Genomic DNA, 23,094 nt, shown 5'->3' on the forward strand with positions numbered 1-23,094 from the left:
AGATGGCCTGAACAACAATGGATAGCATATCTGTATCCTTATGGAAAACATAGCCAAGGGAATGCCATCTCTCAATGGACCCAGGCCTGAGGAAGAACCTATTCATGAACTGAAACTGGCAAAGGAAAATTGTTTAGCAAATTATGTTCTCAGCAAGTCCTGAAGTCAGAGGTGGAGACAATGCAACCAAAATGCCTTCTGTTATAGCCAACGGGAAAAGAAAATCTAGAGGCACTCAGAGGCTAGAGAAAATACATTAGAACCAAACAAATGAATTCTTTCCTTTTCCAGTAAAAGATTAATATCCAAAGTAAACTTTGGGAGATTTCGGTTCAATTATCAACCTTACATGGGTGATGGGTAAATTAATCTATGGCACATTGTAACACAATTCCCCAAAGATCAGCTCTTAAAAAAACAATCAAATTACTGTGGACTAATAAAATTGGGGTGGCTTAACTGGATTGGGGTCTCCCATCAGGTTACAACCGAACTTCTGATTGGGAAACGCTTGCTTCCAAGCTCACTTATGGATTCAGTTCCTCCTGGATTGCTTGCGGTCTTCATTTCCTTTACATGGTCTGCACCATAGGGAAGTTCATAACAGGCTGGTGACTTTAATCAGAGAAAATAAGTAAAAAGGGAAATGAGATGCTCAAGACAGTGATTTTATGATATCATCTTAAAAGTGCCATCCCATAACTTCTGGTATGTGTTTTTCTTTTGAGTTGAGACAGCCAATTGAGTCTACATTCAAGGAAAAAGGATGCCAGATAGGCATGAATTAACATGTGGAGGAAAGGTGAAGAGGCAATTACAGATGACATCTTGGTGTCCCCTCAAGGTGAAGGGGTTTAGAGATGGTGTACAGAGATGGTAATCTGCAGAAAAAGTGAGATCCTCCTGAATGAAATTAGTATCCTGTTAAGATGTGAAATGAGGCTTGATCACATGCTCTGCTCTCTGACATGTGAGCATATGACGAGAAGAGAACCAGTGGGACACCAATAACAGGCATCTCAGTAAATACAGTGTGCACCAGTGTCTTGACCTTGGATGTCCCTGCCTCCGTAACTATGAGAAATAAATGCTTACTGTTAAAGCCACCCACTCTATGTAATGTTACAGCAGCTGGAAGTAACCAAGACAGAAGTCATCTTATAGGCTGTCTACTTTAATGTGTTCACTGTATATAGGGTTAGTGAGAGCACATGGTATAGATCCAATAGTGCATGGAGTATGTATATGTGTGTGTATATACATACATACATACATATATATGTATGCATATATATACATATATGAATGTATGTATTTTTCTGTTAGGGATATATGAAGAGTAAAATAGTAGTCATGGTCCCTGTAGAGAACAGGTGCCAGTCACAAGTTGAACTCTGAGCTGATTTTGAAGGGGAACTATTTATAAAAATAAAGGTGAAATTGCAAGGAGTAGGGCTTGCCTGACACATCGGTGTCCCTAGGTATCAAGCAATAAATCAAAGGAGAGATGATGAGGAGTAGGAGAGGGTATTTAAATGAGAAGACAGATTTTTTTTTTTGTTAAAGCATTTAGTGATCTTGTGGTATCTCCAGGCACGTGCTGGTGCCAGGGGATAGAATAAATACCTTGACTTCACTATTTACTGTTTCCTACAGCTCTCTCTGCTGGCTGAATCAGAGGGTAATGGAGTCTGCTGATATAGTCAGCATAGGTTGGCCTCTAGAACATATAGTATCAGGCAGAAGGCAGAGAAATGAGTTGGAGAGACAATCAAAAGGTAGAACATAACAGAAATGTACTTGAAAGGAAAATCATATTCATAGTCGACAGAAAGGAACAAACACACTTGCATGAATAGGCATTGCTCAGAATGAGTTAAGTGGAGGAGTTTGCTGATAGAGAAGGGTATTCAATTTCAAAACGGGCTTTCAAATAATTGCCCCTTTGGAAGATCCTTAAGCATTGGAAACACATATCCACCTCTATAAAATGATTTGGGAAAAAAATTGTACTGATGAAAGGAATGTGAGTGGCTAAGATGACTTTGAAGGGTCCTTGTAATTTGAGGACTCGGTGTTCCAGGAGCAATGGAAATCAGGGAATAGGATCTCCTGCAAAATATTCACAACTCTTTGAAATGGAAATGAGGCTATTCCAATTTCAGAATCAAATTAAAGCAAGTATTCAGGGTGTTAGCAGGCAGTGCTGGAGCCCGTTTGAAGCAGCCTAGAAAGGAGGGAAGCGTGCTTGTCCCTGGATGAAGCAGGATCTCACTCCGCCTGCTTCCGTCTTTACTTTTAGCACCTGCTGGCTTGGAGTGGTGTCGCGCAAGCAATCAGACGGTGGGTGGATGTGCCAAGAGCCTGACCTCCCCATGGCTGCTGTCCCTCCCCCTACAACCCATGACAGCCTGTCCTGATATAGATGGACCTGGGACTGGTTTAAAATGACAGTCTCAAGTTCTTTGAGGAAGAGAAGAGTAATTCAAAGGAACAGCCAGACAAGCTTCCTTTCTCTGCCGGAATAATTATCAGCCCCCTTCCCCATGGCCCACCTGGGAGCCCATTTTGCCTTTAGATCCCGCTGGCAGAAGACCGATGATGAACTCTGTCGACATAGCATGTCCTTTATCCTTCACAAGGCCATTCGCAATGACTTCTTTCAGAGCTATCTCTACCTGCTGGAAAAAATTCCCCTGGGTAAGTGAGTCAGAGCTGCTAGACAAGAGATAAGAAGGGACTGCAGGGGTTGTATGAGGTTACGGGGCGCCTAGGAGAGAGGTTAGAGCAAGGGGACTTTCCAGTCAAGGAGAATCCAGACCAGTGTCAGCGGGTGAGATGCTTGCAATGACTTTCTTTTATGGAGAGGGGAAGATCAAGGGCTGCCTGGCAAGCTTGAACTTTATTTTAGGGTTTTCCAGCCCCCTCAGGCATAGTGACTTGTTGCTTTAGGTGTCAGCTGGGTGACTATGAGGCTTAGAGAAACTCAGTTCTTGAGTTGTCACTGGTGTGGATCCTAACTACTCAAGTTGGAAAATTAGGTAGCTCATCATTAAGAACATTAAAGTAATAGTATGCTAAGCAAAAATTGAAAACAGAGGTCGCATAAGAAGGGATCAAAGTATATGTGGGACATGCATGGTTTTGTATGGGTGGCATGTTTCTGTCTGTGTGTATGTATACTATCTGTTCTGGCCTCCCTAACCTCCCTAAGTCACAAGTATCATAAGGGAACTTCAGAAATCAAGGGGTAATAGTCTGCCTTCACCCTCCCACCCCATAGTTTCAGGGAAATGGGACAAGAGAGCAATAGAAGCTTATCCTTTAAGCTTTCGGCACTGATTTAACCCGTGTAAAGGTAACAAACGTCGGGACACTCTAACTAGCACTAAAGAGGAAACGACTTCTGATTAAAGAGTGAAGTGCCCCTTTCCTGTCTCTTTGACTTATATTTTCTCCAAGTGAAAACAAGAATGCTGTTTCTCAGCCTTGGTCTGTTTGCTTAAGGTTGTCTGAAAGCCCCATTGTGCACTTGAACTGGCCCCAGTTTCCTGCTGTGGAAAAAACGACATAGTTCTTAGGGTTTCATTCAAGAAACTGGATGTTAGCAGCTATCAAAGTCTCATTTCATGCATTTACTTCTGAGGGTTCTTTAATTCGAGCCCCACAGATACTTTCATCTTACGTCTATACAACTTTCATGTGAAAATGTTTCTCTTCTAAAATTTTGATTTCTATAGCTAAGCTACACAACAGGTAAAAATCACCCTTCCAGTTCCCTACTTCTTTCTGACAATTTTAGTCTTTATGTGAAAGAAAGAAGATTCAGAGATGTGTTAGTTAATTTAGAGTGTCACCAAAGCAAGTTGAAGGCTTTCCCAGTAAAACATACGCATCTCCTTTACCCAAGAGAAAAACTGGGGTGACCTGTCGGAGGCTTATAATGCCCTGGTGGCTCCAGGCATAGGCAAATCACTGGCTGCTGGGGGACAGTCTTTACAGCTCAATATGAATCTTCAGGAACACCGTGTGATTTAGACTAGAGAAAGCTACCAATGATAACAAGTGCAGGAAAGTCACTAGTGGTCAGATGACTGACAGCCTTTAAAGTGGCAGCCAGACAGAAAAGGGACTCACTTCTGAACGTAGATGTAAATCAGTTAGGAATAAAATAATCTTTAATCAAAATCAGATGACAATTAGTTTAAAATATGTAGCCTACAGTTATATTTGGTCTTTACTTAATCTAATACAATCATTCTGATTTTATGGTGTTTTCTTTTATCCATCTTCTTTTTGAGTGTGTGAATGGTTGATTAATCATTTGCAAAAATTGATGTTTTTAACAAAATAGTCCATGGAAGCCCAAAGTAAAGTCAAAGGAAAAGTACAACTTTTCTGCTTAGGTTCAGAGCAAAGGACCTGTTTCCAGTCTTTGCTCTTGCCTCACCAAGAGCTTCTGAGAGACTTGGAGAGTTCCTTTAGTGAGTACAACTGGAATAAAGTCAGTATGCTCCAAGCCAAAGTTGGACTTATCATTACTTAACTTTCCATAAAAGAACACTCTTTATTTTCTTTATCCTGAGAATTCAGTCTGGACGCTAGTTTTCCACAAACCTGCATAACAACAGTAACTGAGAATAATATCAGTTGGAATGGGTTAGGCTCTGCTGCAGTAACAAATGAATTCCGAGATACTGTTGGTTGCACCCATGCATCTACCCTTGTTGTCATTTTTTTTTGACATGCAATGTTTATTATGATGTGGGCAACAATATTCCTCATAGGCATAAAGGGATCCAGGATGACTGAGTTTTCATCAGCCAGATAACACTGGTTGCTAAAGGCCTGTTTGGTAGCTTCAGGTACTTTAACCCAAAATGACATATATTATAATTTTTTAGAGTTCATTGGCCAGAAATATAAGATTATGGGTGATGTGAGTGTATATATAGTCATAAAGTATTTCTGCTGTGAGAAAAAATTTCTGCTTAGAGATAATTATGTCATACACATATTTTCTGATCAAGCTGGTCATATTCAGTGCAAGAAACAGTTAGGGAATAACATTCAAATAAGTATTATAGTCATATTACACAAACACGAGAAGTAATCTTCTTGCAAGTTATTAATACCTTTGAGCATCAGTTTTCTCAAAACTGTAACAAGGGAACTGGAAGAATTACAAGCAGTATAAATGCAAAAAAAAACCCCATCAGTTTTCAGTAGGTGTTAGATTTTCCTTTACTTCCTCTGTACCAGGCTTCTTCTAAAGTCACTATTTAATGTTTTTTAGAGCAGGAATTACCAAAGACGATAAACTTAATATGTGTGAGTTTTCAGGATGTAGCGGATATTATTCCTTTTAGGTTGGAAATAAAACAGCCAGCAGAGATGCTGCCTCCCCAGCCCCACAGAAGTGCTTTAGTGTTTGGCTTCCCTTGTTCTTGATGCCTTTAAGACTTCATAAAAATGAAAATAAAGCCTCTCTTTTTAAAATGTTAGGGAATGAATCCTGCCTGTAGGGTCTGCACAGAGGGCTGGTTGTTTAGGGGTAATTATGGAAAGTACTGGGGTAAACCAGTCTTTGATTCCCTCTTCCTTTCCCCATCCCCCAATCATCTGTGTAAGGTGCCCAGTCTTATTCCAGTTCGCTCTGTGGTAAGATCTGTGATGGAGAACTTTCCTCAAGCATCCCTGACTAGCTCCGAAGATGTCTGCAAGCGCTGAGACCCAGAGGACTGAAGTGTGCAATGGTAGACGAAACACTGCTGTTGCCTTAGGAGATTTTTCAGGAGAGGGGAAACAAGCTCATGACTTTTAGTGTTTTATAGTTTTTAAAACTTCAGCTCATCGTCACAATATCCTATTGGGCACGATCTTATTCCCCATAACTTATATTTGTGAAACTAGGCACAGAGGAACTAGAAGGTTCTGCTAATGGTTTAACAGTGGTATGTGGCAGGGCAGGATTCCTGCCGAGGCATCTGTATCCCAGACTACTTTAGAACAGTTACATATCCTACCTACCAATGGGAACGGACACTCAGCTAAAGTGGGCAACAATGCATATTTTTCCACATGTAATTTTCAGTTTGACAGTCAAAAAAAAAACAAAAAAACAAACCAACAACAACAAAAAAACAATGGCCTATAAAGAGAATTGATTCTCTGTGGGGATCAAGGTGGGTGGGTCACTGAGTAGGTTCATAGAATTCAGTGACATTGGTTCATTTGGAGATTTGGGTTCAAATGTTTTCTAGAGGGGGTTGCTTATGAACAAATGGGAACGGGTATAGAAAAAGATATGACTGTAAGTCTTTAGTCTGTCAGTTCTTAAAGGGCCCTGTAAATAACACCTTTTCCAGTAAGTGGAGATCAGTGACTATCTGTCAGCTGTTTTACTTGGATTCTATGGCTCCTGGACATTGTTATGTAAAAATGGTTTTGGGTGATTTGTTAGAAGAACAAAAACATTGTTCAAGTGAACTTGTCTTGGGGCCTCCTCTCATACGTCTTTTGCTAAGTGGAACTATACTCAGTCCTGTTCTCCCTGCACTCGTTTGGGAAGTGACAATTTTAACTCCAGTCTTCTAAAATATTAAAACCCAAGCTTATGGGGTTAAAAGAAGGACTATGAAATGCCCACACAATCCCAGGCACATAAATACTCAGTAGGTATTTTTCCTCTTCTGTCATTGACTCTCCTAGAAGAATCAGTCTTTGAGAGGAAGTCAAGAGCAGAGGTAACCTATTCACTGTACAGTTAAAAGTGAGAATTACTCAAAACATTTTCACTAAAACAGTTAGAACTTCCACAACCAACTCACCATACAGCACCTCACCGTAATTGATTTCAGCCATGTCACTGGCATTGCCACACACTTCATTGCGCAATCTGAAAAAAAATCATCAAAATACAGTGTATGGAATTCTTAAATTAATAAAAATATTGTATCTAAAAATTTAGGATACTTGTTACTTTTGCAGTGCAAATGCTACAAGGGCATTTTCTAAAGGAGTGAAGAAAAGATAATTTCTTTCTTTTAAAAAAAACTTATCTGATGCAATTTTGAGTCAAAGTGTATGATGAAGAAGCTATGGGTGTTGGGTTTGCATAGAACTGGGATCAAATCTCAGTTGTGTCGTTATATCTGGATAATTTAACACTTACTTGTTTCTTAACTTTCTTCTTTCTTCTTCCTTCTATAGACATATATATGTATATATATATAAATTTATCTTACCTCATCAATGAGATAAGTTCCTTGCATGTATATAGATTTGATCAATTAAAGGTAATATAAGTCAGGAAATAAGTGCATTTTTTGCTCTTATTTTCTGTTGCAAACAATCTCAAAATTTACAGATACGTTACAATTCTGTTACAAAATATCACTACATGCATTTCCACTGTAAAAAGATGTGGGCTAGTGACCAGTTGCCTTATTTAAGCCAACATGAACTATGCAGGAGTCATCAAGGGGGCAGAACCTGGGAATGGCCATGGCACCTCATATATCTTTCTTAGAGAAATGCATCTGTCAGTTAGGTGAAAATGAGAACTCAAGCCCCTAACCATAAAAGCCCTCCTAGTGAAGCTGAAACCCACTGAGCCCTTTATTGACTTGAGACCAAAATGTTGCTGGTGTAATGAACCATGCCCATTCCTAGATTAAGGCATTTAATATACACTACTAACTTGCTGACTTAAGCGGTTGATGATGAATGTGGCTAATTTGTTGCTTTACCTGGATCAGGAACATTGAAGGGGTTAGTGAGATGGCTAGGCAGGTAAGTAAAGATAGTAGTTGCCAAACCCAAGGACCTGAGTTTGATTTCTGGGACCCATGTGTTGGAAGGAGAGAACTGATGCTTGCAAGCTGTCTTCTGATTTCTATAAATGTGCTGTATCAAATTTCTCCTTAGAGTGTGTGTGTGTGTGTGTGTGTGTGTGTGTGTGTGTGTGTGTGTGTGTGAGAGAGAGAGAGAGAGAGAGAGAGAGAGAGAGAGAGAGAGACTGAGCCTCTGAGTTGTGGTTAATCCAGAATCCCAGAAGAACATTCAGTCCTGAGAAGACCCTGAATTGTGCTTTTCTAGCTTGATGTTTTGAAGAATACAGAAGAATTTGGAACCATCATAATGTTGGGAGGGTGGCACCTGAATTTCTCATCTTTTTTGAATTTATAAATATTTGTTGATTCATCTGCAAAGTGATCTAAGTACAGTTGACTCTACGCAGAGAAGTTGGGAAGAGAAGAGGTGGTAGGTCAGCGGTGGTCATTATTGCTTTGGATCTGAGGTCCCTACTTTCCATTCATATTATCTCATTCAGTAGTCAGTTGTGCATAAATTGCCAAAAGAGTCTATATATAAGCAGCTTTAAAAGATTTGTACTTTAAAACCAACATGCACATATAATAGTTATTATACATTGAGGAGACTGTGCATAATACTATATTGACTTCCAGAAAATAATCTGTTTAGAAACTAGCTTCTGTAACCCTTCCAGAAAACCCCTGATCATTTGTTACCCAAACATTAGTTCCAGTGTCTTCAAGCTGGAAAATCTTGATTTAATTCTGTTTGGGGGGCACAGTTCTAGTCACATGCTATCTATTGTACTTTTAACTTTCAGAATACAATTTTGGAATTATGTAGCTATTGATTTTAGAATCAAGCAGCACCCTGCTTTAATGTCACAATTGTAGGAGTTACCTAAAGAAAGGTAAATGTTCCTAGTTAAGGCTAAATACTATTTTTCTTTTGACTCCTACTTAAAATTATGATTTATTTTGTTTTTTGTCTCATGATAATAAGTAAGTTTGAGCCATTGTATATTTTATCTAGAACTTTTAACCATATTTTAGTTCTGGTTGCTGTGAACTGATATGTGTCTCTTTTGAAATTTTACCAATGTATCCTAGATTCTTGGCTACTTTGGTTGAATTCTAGCCTATGATTTCTTTGCAGTCTGAACAGTTTTATCCCAGATCTGATAAGGAGTTGTCATTTGCAGATTTCTTTTTACTGGATTCCCATGTTAGTGGCATCGTCTTCCTGTACACATCAGTGTAGTAATAGGGAACGGCAGGCCGCTTCCTGCTGCCCGGATCCCAGCTAGCTTACATTCGAAATAATTACATGGAATCTGTATTCATTTATACACTGCCTGGCCCATTATCTGTAGCCTCTTATTGGCTAACTCTTACATATTGATCTAACCCATTTCTAATAATCTGTGTAGCACCACGAGGTGGTGGCTTACCAGGAGGATTCTAACCTGCGGCTGTCTCGGAGAGGAGAGTCATGGCATCTGACTGCCTCTGCTTTCTTTCTCCCACAATTCTGTTCTGTCTACTCCACCCACCTAAGGGCTGGCCTATCAAAAAGGCCAAGGCAGTTTCTTTATTAACCAATGAAAGTAACACATAGACAGTTAACCCTCCTCCATCACACCAGCTCTTGATTTTAACCCTTGCTGGGCTGAAATACAGCTTTAAAAAACTCCTGAAAAATGAATCCATAGGAAATAAAAATTCTCACAATTAAATGAGTGTTAAATTTAGCTTCAAAATAAATTTTCCCCAGAATGCTAATGCCACTAAACCATTGCTTCCAATTGTTCTGATGAAATTTGTTTTGTTTGCTCAACTTCAGCTCCATGCTTTGTAAAAGATGCAAGTTACACTGAATCTGACCTTACCAACAAATAGTTTCTGTTTATAGGTATGTCTCAAGTAGAGTACAATATTTTAGGCATACTTATACTAATACATTATTGTTTATCTAAAATTCAAATAGGGTTTAAATGGTTTTCTCAATGTTATAATGTTGCAAGGTTAGCATGCAAGCCTCTGGGATAGAACTCAAACCCAGATTTTCTGATTTAAAACCATTGTCCATGCTGGGCACAGCAGTGCAAGCCTGTAATCCTAGCATTAGGGAGGGAGAGGCAGGCAGAGCTCTGTGAGTTTGTTTCCAGCTCGGTCTACAGAGCAAGTTCTAGGACAGGCATAGCTATACAGTAAGACCTTGTCCAAAAAAAATCAAATCAAATCATCAAATCAGTGCCCTTTCATTTACAGCACATATTCATGGAATTTTGAGAAAACCATTACATTGTTTAAAAATGAGATAATTATATCCTATACATTTTAATAACTCTTGATAATATTTTCTTTGCAGTAAAACTGTACGCTTTAACAAGCCAAGTTATTGATGGTGAGATGCAGTTCTATGCCAGAGCCAAACTTTTCTACCAAGAGGTACCGGCCACAGAAGAAGGCATGATGGGAAATTTTATTGAACTCTCCAACCCAGATATCCAGGCTTCTCGTGAATTTCTTAGGAAATTTGTTGGGGTGAGTTTTCTGACTGATGCTTGATGAGAGGGCAAAGTCCTTGCAAACTGAGCTCACATGGTTTCTGTGTTGTTAAAGCCATGTGACTTAGCTGAGTGGTCAGCCGGAAAGCCTGTTTTAAGATGTTCAGAGAAACGAAGTTCAGCAAGCCCTTGGCTTATCCTACTTGGCTCGTCACCACTGTAGCAGCAGCTAGTCTTGCATGCTTCGGGGGAAAGTGAACTGGTAGCACAGACATGGCTACATTGCATGACACAGAGAGATATTTCCTTCAGAGAATCAGAGGTAAACAGCAGACACCTAGGAGACTGCTGAGAACTCATGCCTCATGGCACTTCAGATTGACTTACAAAGTCTCGAAACTCTAAGAAATGTGTGTTTGTGAACAGTTTAAAAGCAAGGATGATCGAATCCCTTTATGATTGTTATACATAGTTCAACTTATTACCTGATCAGATGAGATTCTTTTTTAACTCTGGATTTGGTTAAACTTCTTCCTTTTCATGGAAGAAATTTCCAGGTCATACGAGACAGTGGGATACAGGAGCGAAAATTGTAAGCTTTCTAAAGTATCATGGTTCTTCAACCTAATGTATAAACTCCTCTCTCTGAGTATGATATTTCCATGTATTTAGCTTCAGTTTTCTCAACCATGGCTAGGAGATCACAACAGACTCTGTTTGGTGGAAGAAAGTGAAAATCAAAGAAGACTAGAGATATTGGGCTCTTGCTTTAGTTAACAAAATGAGCATAAAACAAATATAATGTGTGGTTATTAGAAATAACACCATGGTGTCTTATCATATATTCAACACATGTCATGCAACATTATTTAGTTTTTAGGCCATTTTAACCCACACAATAAAACTACCATTGGTCTTATTGAAGAAAAAACTCCTAATTATAAGCAAAATTTGTTGCAGGTTAATTAAATGCAATTTGATTAAAATGTGGGTAGTGTTTTATTTTGATAAAGGAAACATAAATATTTAGTTTTAGGGTAAAATTGTCAACCTGCTCAAGATAGTGTGAAGACCATATTGGTGTTGAAGTGAAGTTCTATTCATTCTAAGTCCTTCTGTAGCACCCAGTATCTTAGTAATGAGTCTGGAAGTAGAGACATAGGGTCAGGATTCGATAGCTGTCGGACCCAATGTCTATCTGATGTAAGTCGCAGCCATAAAGGTTTGAAAAATGTAGGGTTTATGACCATGGATGTTTACATGTCAGAATAATCTGTAATACTTTTAAACTAGTGTTGATGACTGATTTCATGGCATGCTTGCTATAATATATTTATATATAATATATATCGTGTATATATATGTATATATACACATGTATGCACACACACACACACACACACACACACACACACACACACACACACATATGTTTCAGCTGGGCATGGTGGCATATACCTTCAGTCCCAGCACTTGGGAAACAGAGGGAGAGGCAGGCTGATCTCTGTTTATTCCAGGCTGGCCAAAGCTTAGGTCAGTTATTTTGCTGGGTCTTTCAGGAACACCATGTTTTTACTCTTTAGAATCCTTAAGAGTAAAACTGTTGTCAGTTCTTCCTTTGTAGTTGTGGAAATTGAGGCTTGAAGGGCTAAAATAAATTGTCAAGATAGCACACACTGAGACGTCTGTCCAGTCGGGTTAGTCTTACACCAAATTCCTTGCTCTCAGCCACAACTTATGTTTTTTCCATTTGTTTCATGAAGCAGAAAAATCCCTATTTTTTTTTCCCTCACAGACTATAGAACTCAACTCTCTTCTCTTTCCTGGCCTAAGCAGTCCCTCCTGCTTGCCTCATGGTGAGGCCGACTTTGATCCCAAGGCATTTCAGAAGCTTAGCTAGTAATCCAGCTGTCTTGTCACTCTATGAGGAATGCCAAGCTGACCACAGGGATTCTGGTCAGACAGAGCCCAGAGGCACGCCCAGGGACCTGGGAAAGGAAATACTGCATGCTTGCATATTTATGTTGGAAAAGAGGCAGACTGCTTCTTTCAAACAAACACAAGAGTCCTTCTTAGTAGACAAGCCTCATTGTAAAGCTGTGACCTTGAACTAAGAACAAACAGTCTGTTTAAACGAATGATATTTTAGTGCTTTGACCTCAATAATCTGCTAAATTAGTATCTAGGTCAAGAAACAAGGACTTAGGGGATATGAGTATCTGACATGATTTATTCTTGTGTCAACTGGGAAAAGGCAGGCTGTTTAATTTAAAGCTTTGCTTTCCTTTCAACGCTCAGTGACGGGACAGTGGGAAAAGCTGTTTAATCTAGTTGCAAATGTATTTGCTTTAGACAGTCCACAAATGGTACAAGATGATGCCAGCATAGCCGGTAGAGTGTAAAGTTTACCGATAGGGTAAAGGTGTAGAATTTGGTATTTGATGGATTTGTTTCTTAGCTCTCTGTCAAAGATTGGATGGCTGAAATGATGAGATTTGATTTGCATTTCATGGCTTTTATACAGGACCATGAAGCGCTTAGATTTTAGTTTTCAACTTAACGGAATGGGCTTAAGATAATGCTATGTAAAATAAAACAATTAGGCATAATAATACCAAAAAAGCATAATTAAGAGTGCTTTTATTAATTTGTATGACTCCATAGACATGAAGGTAAGACAATGAATGAAAATGAAATAAAAGCCATCTTGTTTTGAAATCGCACATTGTGCGAGACCGTATTCACATTTATCAAGGGCATCCGATTTCAATCCAGTCACAGCTTCACCAGACATCGTGTCCAAGAGGAGAGAGCAGCTTCTGAGGGCACCCTTTAAATATCCCTTCTCAGAGGTGCGGCCTGTGAGTGACAGACAGAAAACAAACAGCTCTGCCAGGAGAGGGGAGGCAGCACCAACCGCTTTGGATGAAGCACAACAGAGTAACTAGGCAATGGTCAGAGGGAATGGAGGTTCACAGCACCTGAGTAAGAGGAACATTTGTGTCTGTTTAAAAAACAATTTCAGGGATAGCTGTAGCCAAGCATCAGATACCTGAATTGATAAGTCATCATCGGTGAGGGAGAGAATCTTCCCCAGCAGTGGTTCTCACCAGTGGATCATGACGTTTTCGTGGGGGTCACATATCAGCTATCCTGCATATCAGACATTTACATTATGATTCATAACAGTAGCAAAATTACAGTTATGAAGTAGCAACGAAATGATTTCATGGTTGGGGTTCACCACAACATGAGGAACCATATTAAAGGGTCACAGCATTAAAGAAGGCTGAGAACCATAGTTCCAGGGAGTTCTAATTGGAACATTTTCCCCCCTTGTCTTCAATTTGTTTGCCTAAAATGCAGAGGGATTAAATATCAGTTACTTCAAAACTCTAGGCTCTTGGCTGGCATCCTTGAAGGGCTTCCTTGGTGATTGATGGGAAGGCTGAGAGGGTGGGGTCCCTTCATTTACTGACTTCACTGAGCAATATAAGTGTCCAGCGATTAGAATCCTAAGATCTCTTAGCTCTGTTGTTCATGGTTCTACGTCTAAAGCCACTTGCTACTCTAATGAGATCAACAAGATGAATAGAGTTGCTAGGAGCTAAGTGACTCCAGGGAGCAGTTTCAACGAGAATTTCTTACTGAACACTCTAATTTCCACTAGTCACTGCGCGAAACTTACAATGGTCATTCCACGTTTTCTCCTTTTATGTTTCTTATTTTAATAGAAGATTATGACTTTCATGAGACTTTAAATCCGTTATAGATATATGCTGCAATACTTGAACAAGGGGGGCGCCATAGTTGAGGCAGAGAAGGTCAGCACGTGGCAATGTCCTACTGCCCTTCTCAGACTTACGGCAGAGATCACCAGTCAGTCATACATCCCTTCTCCGTGGAGTCAGGAGAAAGCCATTGAATCCCTTTGATTATCACATTAGTCAGCCCCGACCAAAGGAGTCAGAGTTAGCGCTGTAGGTGTCATTTCTAATGTAGACTGGGTTTGGCTCAGATGGTTCTTGCTCAAATTCTAGTTCTTTCATTAGCTGTTCAATACCATAAACTGGAGTTTTCTCATCTCCAAAATGGGAATCATCATCTTAAAATACACACACCCATATATGTGTGTGTACATGCTTAAATACACACACACACACACACACACACACACACACACACACACACACATATATATATACTCTGTCCTCTTCCTGTACATATGCATGCCAGAAAAGGGCATCAGATCTCATTTTAGATGGTTCTGAGCCACCATGTGGTTGCTGAAAATTGAACTCAGGACCTCTGGAAGAGCAACCAGTGCTCTTAACCACTGAGCCATCCCTCCAACCCCATCATCATAACCACTGAGCCATCTCTCCAGCCCCAACATCATAATCTTAGGAAAATTTCTTTGGTTATTGTAATTATTGTGGATATAAGAGCATGTGACATATAAATACTCATTTATTATGGCCCTAACCATATTTGTAGAAAAAGATCATCTTTGTCTCCTTTCTGCTTTTGTTGTACTTGTACCTTTCTCGCATACGGAAAGCCTTTTGGATGAACTGAAAGGCAAATTTTTTTGATGTTTCCTCCTGCTCATGTTTACCTTTGATCCTTAGCCAACTGCAGTTTTCATCCTTAGTTCCTGAGAAATCAAGAGTAGGCTCTCGCCGTAAGATCTTGATTGGTAACTCCAAGTATCCTATTACTGTAATTTCTAGCATGAACCTATTACTGTCCCAATCACAACTAAATAATTTAGACCAGCTGAGTCTTTCTTCATAACTCCAAAGCCTTTCTTTAATTGTGTAGAAGCAAGTTGGAGAATGTTTATATTAACTAATTTCTCAATAGGCACCACCTCCCCTTCCCCCTTCCTAGTTAATGTATAGCCTTAAAGTTTTTTTCTTTCTGTGAACTTGTAGTTTCTGGTTATATGTGTGTGTGTGTGTGTGTGTGTGTGTGTATCAGCATTAAAGGAGACAAAGAGTCTGAAGAAACTACCCGAATGAGTGTTTGTGTGTTGCCAGAACCACATTTACTATGCACTCTTGGTTGAGACGGACAGTGGGACAATGGCTATTCCTTGGCTCAGGCCTCAGACATTACCACTCATAGGAGAGGAGCAGATGGTTCTGAGCACTTCTAAACCCAGCTTAGAGAAGCTAAAATTTCATTCATCCCAATATGAATCTTAACGTTTCCAAGAAGTGAATGTTTAGAGTAATTTTGAAACTCATGAAAATTCCTGCATAGGCTCCACCCCACCTTCCCATTTTTCCAGATCTGCCCATTTAGCTGCCGTGGTCCTCAAAGCTATGTCCTCGTAGAGCTGTCTATGGCTCATTTCTTGGAAAGACTTACCCTGTACTGGATGATAAGAGGATAGTTTGTAATAAGTTTAAAAGAGCTAAATTTGGCAAAAAAATTACCCTTTTTGAAAAAAATGAAATTTCTATATATTGATGTGATAATAGATTGTTATCTATGTGCATTTGTACTAACACATCAAATCATACACATAAATGAAGCATTGATTTGAAGAAGTAATTGTAATGCCCTAGACTCGCATTGAGTCTCTGTATTGAAGTGGCCCACAAGGTATCTTTCCGCAGGGGCCGGGGAGAGCGGGCACTGGCTGCGCCTTGGACTGCGGCTCTGGAATAGGCAGGGTCAGCAAGCACGTCCTGTTGCCTGTTTTCAGCAGCGTTGAGCTGGTGGACATGATGGAGTCTTTCCTCCTGGAAGCCCAGAGCTACTTGCAGGTCAACGAGGACAAAGTGGAAAGTTACCACTGCTACAGCCTGCAGGAATTCACGCCTCACTTAGCAAGATATGATGTCATCTGGATTCAGTGGGTCTCAGGTCAGTCTTGCAGGGCATAACTTTTGCCCTTCACCATTTCCCAGCTAGGAAAGATGACACTTGGGACTAACAAGGACACAAGGGGGAAATAGAGCTGGAGGTGCTCTCACAGCCGCTTTTGTTAGCTCTAACTGTCATGTGGTCTCCTGACAACTCTGGTCCCTTAAATTTCTCCTGACACTGCTGTACAAGCCTGGCAATTCTTACTCCTAGGGATAGAAGTGTTTGGGATCAACCAGCATCTTTGCAGAAATGTAAGTAGTTGAAAACACTTAAAATGTGGGCCCATAAATGGTTAATCCTCATTATTTACTGATAGAACTAAACATTCTGAGACTTAAATCCTTAGGAAATGAAATAGCAATGATTTTATTGTGGTAACACACACACACACACACACACACACACACACGCACACACACACACCACAGAAAGGATTGTGTTGTATAAGGGAATGCACTGTCTCCTGGGAGGGACAATAGTGTCTTGTGCCTTTATATCCAAGCAGCGTGATATAAAGACAAGGAATTAAAAGCCCTAAAAGAGGATTTGATTCTTTTTATTTTTATCTAAGTTTCAAAGTCTCTTGTAACTAGAACAGTTCAAGCTATTAAACAATTTGTGTGTGTACTGGTGGTAGTCTCTTGACTCTTAGCTTTGCTTTCTTTCCGACTCACCTCCCTCCTGCCCACGTTTCATCTTTTCTTTTTCTACCAATCTGGTCCCGCTTGCAGGATACCTGACGGATAAGGACCTCCTTGCATTTCTTTCCCGCTGCCGAGACGGCCTGAAAGAAAATGGTGTTATCATCCTGAAGGACAATGTAGCACGGGAGGGCTGTATCTTCGACCTGTCTGACAGCAGTGTGACTCGGAACATGGACATCCTCCGAAGCTTGATCAGGAAGAGTGGGCTGGTGGTTCTGGGCCAGGAGAAGCAAGAGGGCTTCCCTGAGCAGTGTGTTCCTGTGTGGATGTTTGCCCTGCATAGTGCTAGACGGTCCTGACCTGCAGTGGGAATGAACAGTCAGACCAGACACTGGGGCTTTGCTTCAGGACTGGGTCTATCTCGAGGTGCCCCATGTGGTGCAGACAGAGATGGAAAGAAGGGACACGGTGTGTGTCTAGAACGATTGATGATGTACAAACTATTGCTAATATGATGCACACGTTGTGATGTGTGCACATTTTCTGAGAGATGGAATAAAACACCAAGAAAGTGCTTCAGGGAACTTCCTGCTTACACCTGAACTATGCAAGTGTGTATGAAGACCCGAAAAAGAAACAACACTCACAAAGGACAGACTGTGTTGGGCACTGATGATTTGTGTTACACAGCTGATCACAGAATGAGGTAGAAAGCCCAGACCCCTTTCCCTGGCCCTGTTTCAGCTACACTATACTTTCTTCCTCTTTGCTCTTATAGCTCCTCTTGAACAAACATCTCCACCTAATTAAGAAGGTACTAGTCAAATAATCTTATGAAAACAAGTCTATTAATTTTGTCTTAGGCCTTCTTTTGGCAGAAAAAGTATATGGTTTCACTTTCTATTTTTGGGACAGTTTTACTACCAATGATGTAATACGGATGTAATCTGATAACAGATGCTTGCATTTCCATGATGAGGAAGTGTCTCCTTTCAGGAGAAATGTTAGACACTGGAGTCTCACCCCAACCATATAAGTAAATGTTGTCAATGATCTAAATTTAGCCACTGGCTTTCAACAGTGCCTGCTTCTTTGCATCTGCTCCTCATTCCTTGAATGAAATGAATGTACCTTGAAAGAGAATCATCAAAAGAAATAGGCAAATAAAATGAAGCTTAAATACTGACTTGGTTGGGTTCAGATAAAGATTTAGTTTAAATAAAATAATCTAAAAATCTTTCAAAAGGGATAATGAAATTCAGTTTTTATTAGCACAATGCTTAGATATGATTATTTTGTTTTTAAAACACCTCAGCACCTTTGTGTTGCAGCAGAGTGATGTGTTTTGACCCTGAAATTTAAAGAACCAATTTAAAAAAAGAAAATCTACTGCATGGTTATATACCACCACAAAAAAATCATATATTTAAAGTCATAGCTCTAGAATAATAGAGAATAGTTATAATGTATTATTATAAATGCAGCATTACTGTCATAGTTGTATTTTTATGCCCAGAAAATTACATCACTTCTGTTCTTGGGACCTTGGCCATTCATGCACCTGGAATGATGTAGCAGAAAGTGAGTCAGACAAGTCAGAGGACAGAATGAAATCAAAGAGTAAACTGTTGGAGACACTAATAGACAGAGTATGACAGAAGCTGGACTTACTCTTGGTGTGTCTCTGAACAAATTAGAATCTTCTTTGGAAGTTGATTTAGGAAAAATGCTGTGGCATTTCATTTGTGTTTTAATAAATAAAGTTTGCCTGAGGATCAGAAAAGTGAAACAGCCACACTGGCCAGCTTCATAGACCAGGCAGTGGTGACACACTCCTTTAATTCCAGTAGCTACACTAGCTTGCCATAGAAACCAGGCGGTAGTGATGCACACCCTTAATCCCAGAACTAGAGAGGAATATAAAACGGGAGGAGACAGCTCTCAGTCACGGTTTCATTCCGGGATTCCTGGAGGCAGGATTCTCATTTCAGACTGAGGTAGAGGTAAGAGCCAGTGGCTGGCTGTTTTGTTTTTCTGACCTTCAGGTTGAACCTCAATATCTGTCTCTGAGTTTTTATTAGTCATGCTTCAGGATTTCCTTTATACCTGCAACTTCAATTCCTTTATCTCTTCTACTTTTCCATAATTGACACATTTGCCTATCTTCTCTGCTCGCAGTTTCCAGACCTTATTGTGTAAATATGATTTCTCATTGGCTACCAATAGATCAACTTTAACTCTGTTGAGTCTTTTAGATTGATAATAAAACAGTCCCCTTTCTGTTGTTGAATCAAATCATTAGCCACTCTACTCAAGTCCTCAGATTTGTGTTATTCTACAAAACCTTCTGAATTCTTAATGTGTCTTTAAGTTAGCCGAGAAAACAAAATTGAAGGTAAACATTGTCACTAGCAGACCTCTGTATTGCTAGTAACCGGTACAAGATAAAACCAACTACGACAAAACGAGAACAGGAATGCCGTAAGGGACTACGAAACAGCTGAAGTAGCCTTAGGAGGTTATGTTAAAGTTTGGGTCTGTTTCTGAAATCAAAAGAAGTTTCTTAGAGGTTGCAAGCAAGGAATTTCTTTTGCTGGTTCTGTCGGGTAGTGGGAGGGAGACACTCAGAGTGACACCCAGGTCAGCCCCTTCTGTCAAGGGAAGCAATGTAAACAGGCTGCTTGAGTTTATCAGCACATCTGGAAACCAGTGGTATAACTGGTAGTTTACTTTGTTGCCAGTACTGCCTCACAGCCCAGCTGCCTCCAAGTCAACGGGAGAGATTCATCAGTGGTGATTTGCAATTTCACCTCCATCAGAGTTTGTTTCTATGAGGTGGGATCAGATTATTCGTATCTACTTAATAAGTTTTTCAACTGACTCTAGGAATCAGCTTTGTTTGAGAGCACTGGTTGGGAAGGACTCATGAAACTGGACCTTTTTTCTCACCTTGGTGCTGGTTATTCTGAAACATAACCTGATGGATTCACACAGAATCTTTCAGTGATACCCCATTCAAGCTCATCATGAATTTCCATGCTCCTGAGAATGTCTTATAATAGCGTCACAGTCTTGTCCTGGTTTGTTTTACTCCCTAGCCTGTTTCTCCCCCTTCCCACAGCTGTACCGATTTGCCATCTCCTGATAGACTCATGATGCACGGCTTAGAATATTTACAGATGGCACTTTTCAAAATGTAGGCTAGATGGCATTAATTTTATTAATTTTTATCTGTCTCAGAATGCTTAGGTGTGTTGATTTCTATTAAAAAAAAAAGCTTTCTCACGCCTCTCCCAGCTGCTGGGCTGGCTAGTCTGTGCTCTATTCGATTTACCATTTAGCATCACTGTTTGCTTAGCTTTTTATCTTGGATTCTGTGCTCTATGAGAGAATATTCATAGCTAGAGTGCCCGCCCGTCTTGACCATACATCCACCTTAGTACACTGCAGAAATGCAAAGCTCTTGATGAAGGCATGCAAGGGAAGAGTAGGAAGAGTCAAGGCAGGTTTCTGGAAGTAACCAACAGAAATTAGAAGAAAGAAGCAAGCGCAACGAAGGCCTCCGGAAGTTCCAAAACACTGGGTGTAGAAGGTGAGTCAAACTATTGATTAAATAATGCACGTGACAAGGACCAGAAAGTGCCCAGAAATAAGAAAGCCCCGAGCTCAGAAATTAGACCAAGGGAATACTATAACAAGATTAGGTCCCGAGATAAAAGCACTGCCTAATTAGGGCAGCATTCTCAGTTCCCATGCATGTGTCCACAACCATAAGGATGTGTGACCTGGTAAGAAGGAGATGTGTTCAAACAGTGCGCAGGCTATGACAAAGCAGTCCCTAGTTCTCATTGCTTTCCTAAGAAAAACATGTCCAAGACAACGAGGTTCTGGCTGAGGTTAATCAAGCTCTGGACAGTGAACAGAAGGAGAAGGTGCTTGCCTGCACTCCACAAGTGAATGAATTCTAAGTGTGTCACATTCTGAATGAACTTTGGAGGACCCCGCGGGTTGTATGGTGATTCGTGAAACGGTGTAATCGTTACCTGCTCCCTGATTTAAGAACCGTTTGAGTACCAGCCTAGAAGGGCACCATGTTTGAGGGAACAGCAACGTTAATGGTTTCAAACTATCACAAAAAACAGAAAAAGGAAGTAAGTAAGGTCGTCTGTGAAAAAGGTCACCTGTGTAAAAGGTGATCTGCTTTTTATTATGAACACACTTTGGTCCCATCTTCATTTTCTCTCTCCGTCGTTTTCTCTAACTGGCCTTTTTGAGTGATGTATTGAGGAGAAACCCTGTGTCCAATATATTCAGCTGCCTGTCATGAGTAATTAAAACCAGTTGTGTTATTGCTTTCCTTAGCTCCAGCTGACCCTTTGATGCTTTGGTGTCCATGCCAAAAAACTACCTCTTATAATCATCACAGACGAGTGTTTCTGCAGAGGTCATTGCAGGCTAATTAAGCAAATATGTGAAGAAATGGTTTCAAATTATCTCAATTAGTGAGTGTTTATCTACAGATACTTAGGGTTGAGGTTGATGACTTTTGAAAAAATAACTCATTTGCAGAGCTAGTAATTTGATGTCAGAGAAATCTATGTATTCAGCACCTTTGTACTGGCATGATTTGATCTTTTACTACATAAAAGACATTATACTTTATTTCTGCCAAGAGACATGTAAAAATGTGTAAGGAGATCCTGGCTCAGGAGTGAGAAAGACCAATACATAAGTAAGAATGATTTAGAACAAAAACGCTGGACAAACAGTGTGTATAAAGAGTTAATACAGAGAAAGATGAACTCACTCTATCTCTGAGACTTCAACTAGGTCACAAAGACTTGTCCAACACATTTTTGAATGTCTACCATGTATAGCCACTGCTCTAAAATCTCAGGCCTCTGGCTCTGTAAAACTTAAATTCTGGGATGAGTCTGAGAGGCAATGAATAATCTGACATACATCACTTCAATGCTAGCAAGTGATAGACTTTTGGGGAGAACAAAGTAGGAAAAAAGAGGATTGGGCACAATAGGGAAAGTCTGTAATTCCAAAGAGTGTTCTGTTTCAGTGAAGCCAAAAATGGCTTTACTAAAGGGTAAAGAGCCAAGAAGTAAAGGTACGGACACTAGCCCTGGGGAGAGGGAACGACTGGAGAAAACGTCCTGTCTGGAGAAACAGCCAGAGTCAGTGCAGCTGCAGCAGAGTGCAGAAGGGAAAGGATGCAGCAGGATACAGCGTTCAAGGATGCACCTGGGCTCCTAAGGTTTTGGTCACTGCTCGGAAACAGGAGGTGTTGCAGAGTTTTGAGAAGGGGTTCATCGTGATGTGACTTCTGTTTTCAAAGGGACCCTCCAGCTGTTGTGCTGAGAAAAGATGCCTGGGTAGAGATGGAAGCAAGGAAAAGGAAAAGGGTTTAATTAGGTGGTTGTAAATCGTTAACTCCTGATCCATATACATTTTGTTGTGCTTTTTACACAGACTTTGGAACATTGTCGCCATTTCCTTAGAGTAACAGAGCGGTGTCAAAATGATTGCATGGTCTAAAAGGTAAAAAAAAAAATCTGTGAATGGCTCTCTACAAAACTTTCTATTGAGCCCTAAACTAGAATAGTGTAGCAATTCTGGAAAAGGGGGACGGTATCTTGACCCAGAGAGGTGGCAATAAAGGTAGTGAGAGGTATTTGGGAAGTGGAGATATAAAAATTCTAGCTATATGCCATTCTAGAAAAGGCAACACTACAGAGTTAGTGACAAGACAGTGGGTACCAGGAGCTCAGAAAAGAAAAGGAGATGGGTAGGTGGGAGTCAGGGGAATTTCAGTGTGGTGCATCCATTCTGCATGACCCTATAATAGTGAGAATATGGCATTATGCTAAAGAATTGTCATAAAGACCTGCTGACCCTCTGCTGTTAAAGTTTTGATCTGCTTTTGGTTTGGATCTCCCTTTGTTGTAAGAGACACCTGCATGTTCCTGGCTGCTCAGTCCCAAAATAACCACACAGAAACTTTATTATTTGCAATACTGTTTGGTCAATAGCTTAAGTGCATTTCTGGCTAACTCTTATATCCTAAACAAACCCATCTCCATTAATCTATGTATTGCCACGTGGCTGTGGCTTACTGGGAGAATTTCGGCATGTCTGTCTCTGGTGGCAGCTCCATGGCTTCTCCCTGACACCGCCTTCTTTCTCCCAGCATTCATTTTAGTTTTTCTCACCCAGCTCTACTCTGCCCTATCA

At 40.3% G+C, this 23,094-nt stretch overlaps 1 protein-coding gene across 2 annotated transcripts; it reads left to right on the forward strand.

The window, feature by feature from the left end:
- The first annotated feature begins 2,191 nt into the window (after window positions 1–2,191).
- Ntmt2 (N-terminal Xaa-Pro-Lys N-methyltransferase 2) lies at window positions 2,192–18,908 on the forward strand. Of its 2 annotated transcripts, none has more exons than XM_085687996.2 (4): window positions 2,192–2,343; window positions 10,189–10,364; window positions 15,955–16,204; window positions 16,939–18,908. In XM_085687996.2, exons 1-4 carry the CDS (start codon window positions 2,259–2,261, stop codon window positions 17,208–17,210), a joined length of 783 nt encoding a protein of 260 aa, XP_085544122.1. In that variant the 5' UTR covers window positions 2,192–2,258; the 3' UTR covers window positions 17,211–18,908. The 2 variants fall into 2 exon arrangements, with proteins under 2 accessions (XP_085544122.1, XP_048277242.1); XM_048421285.3 differs by lacking the exon at window positions 2,192–2,343 and adding an exon at window positions 2,350–2,700.
- The last annotated feature ends 4,186 nt before the right edge of the window (window positions 18,909–23,094 follow it).

Source organism: Myodes glareolus, chromosome 5 (assembly GCF_982192425.1).
Source record: "Myodes glareolus chromosome 5, mMyoGla1.1, whole genome shotgun sequence".
Taxonomy (NCBI): Eukaryota; Metazoa; Chordata; class Mammalia; order Rodentia; family Cricetidae; genus Myodes; species Myodes glareolus.

Excerpts from the sequence above, each read along its gene's own strand:
- Ntmt2 (XM_048421285.3), top strand. The coding sequence starts at position 2,547 with ATGGCCCACCTGGGAGCCCATTTTGCCTTTAGATCCCGCTGGCAGAAG. Across the intron at positions 2,701-10,188 it reads GCTGGAAAAAATTCCCCTGG|TAAAACTGTACGCTTTAACA; the intron begins GTAAGTGAGTCA and ends TTTTCTTTGCAG. Across the intron at positions 16,205-16,938 it reads CTGGATTCAGTGGGTCTCAG|GATACCTGACGGATAAGGAC; the intron begins GTCAGTCTTGCA and ends TCCCGCTTGCAG.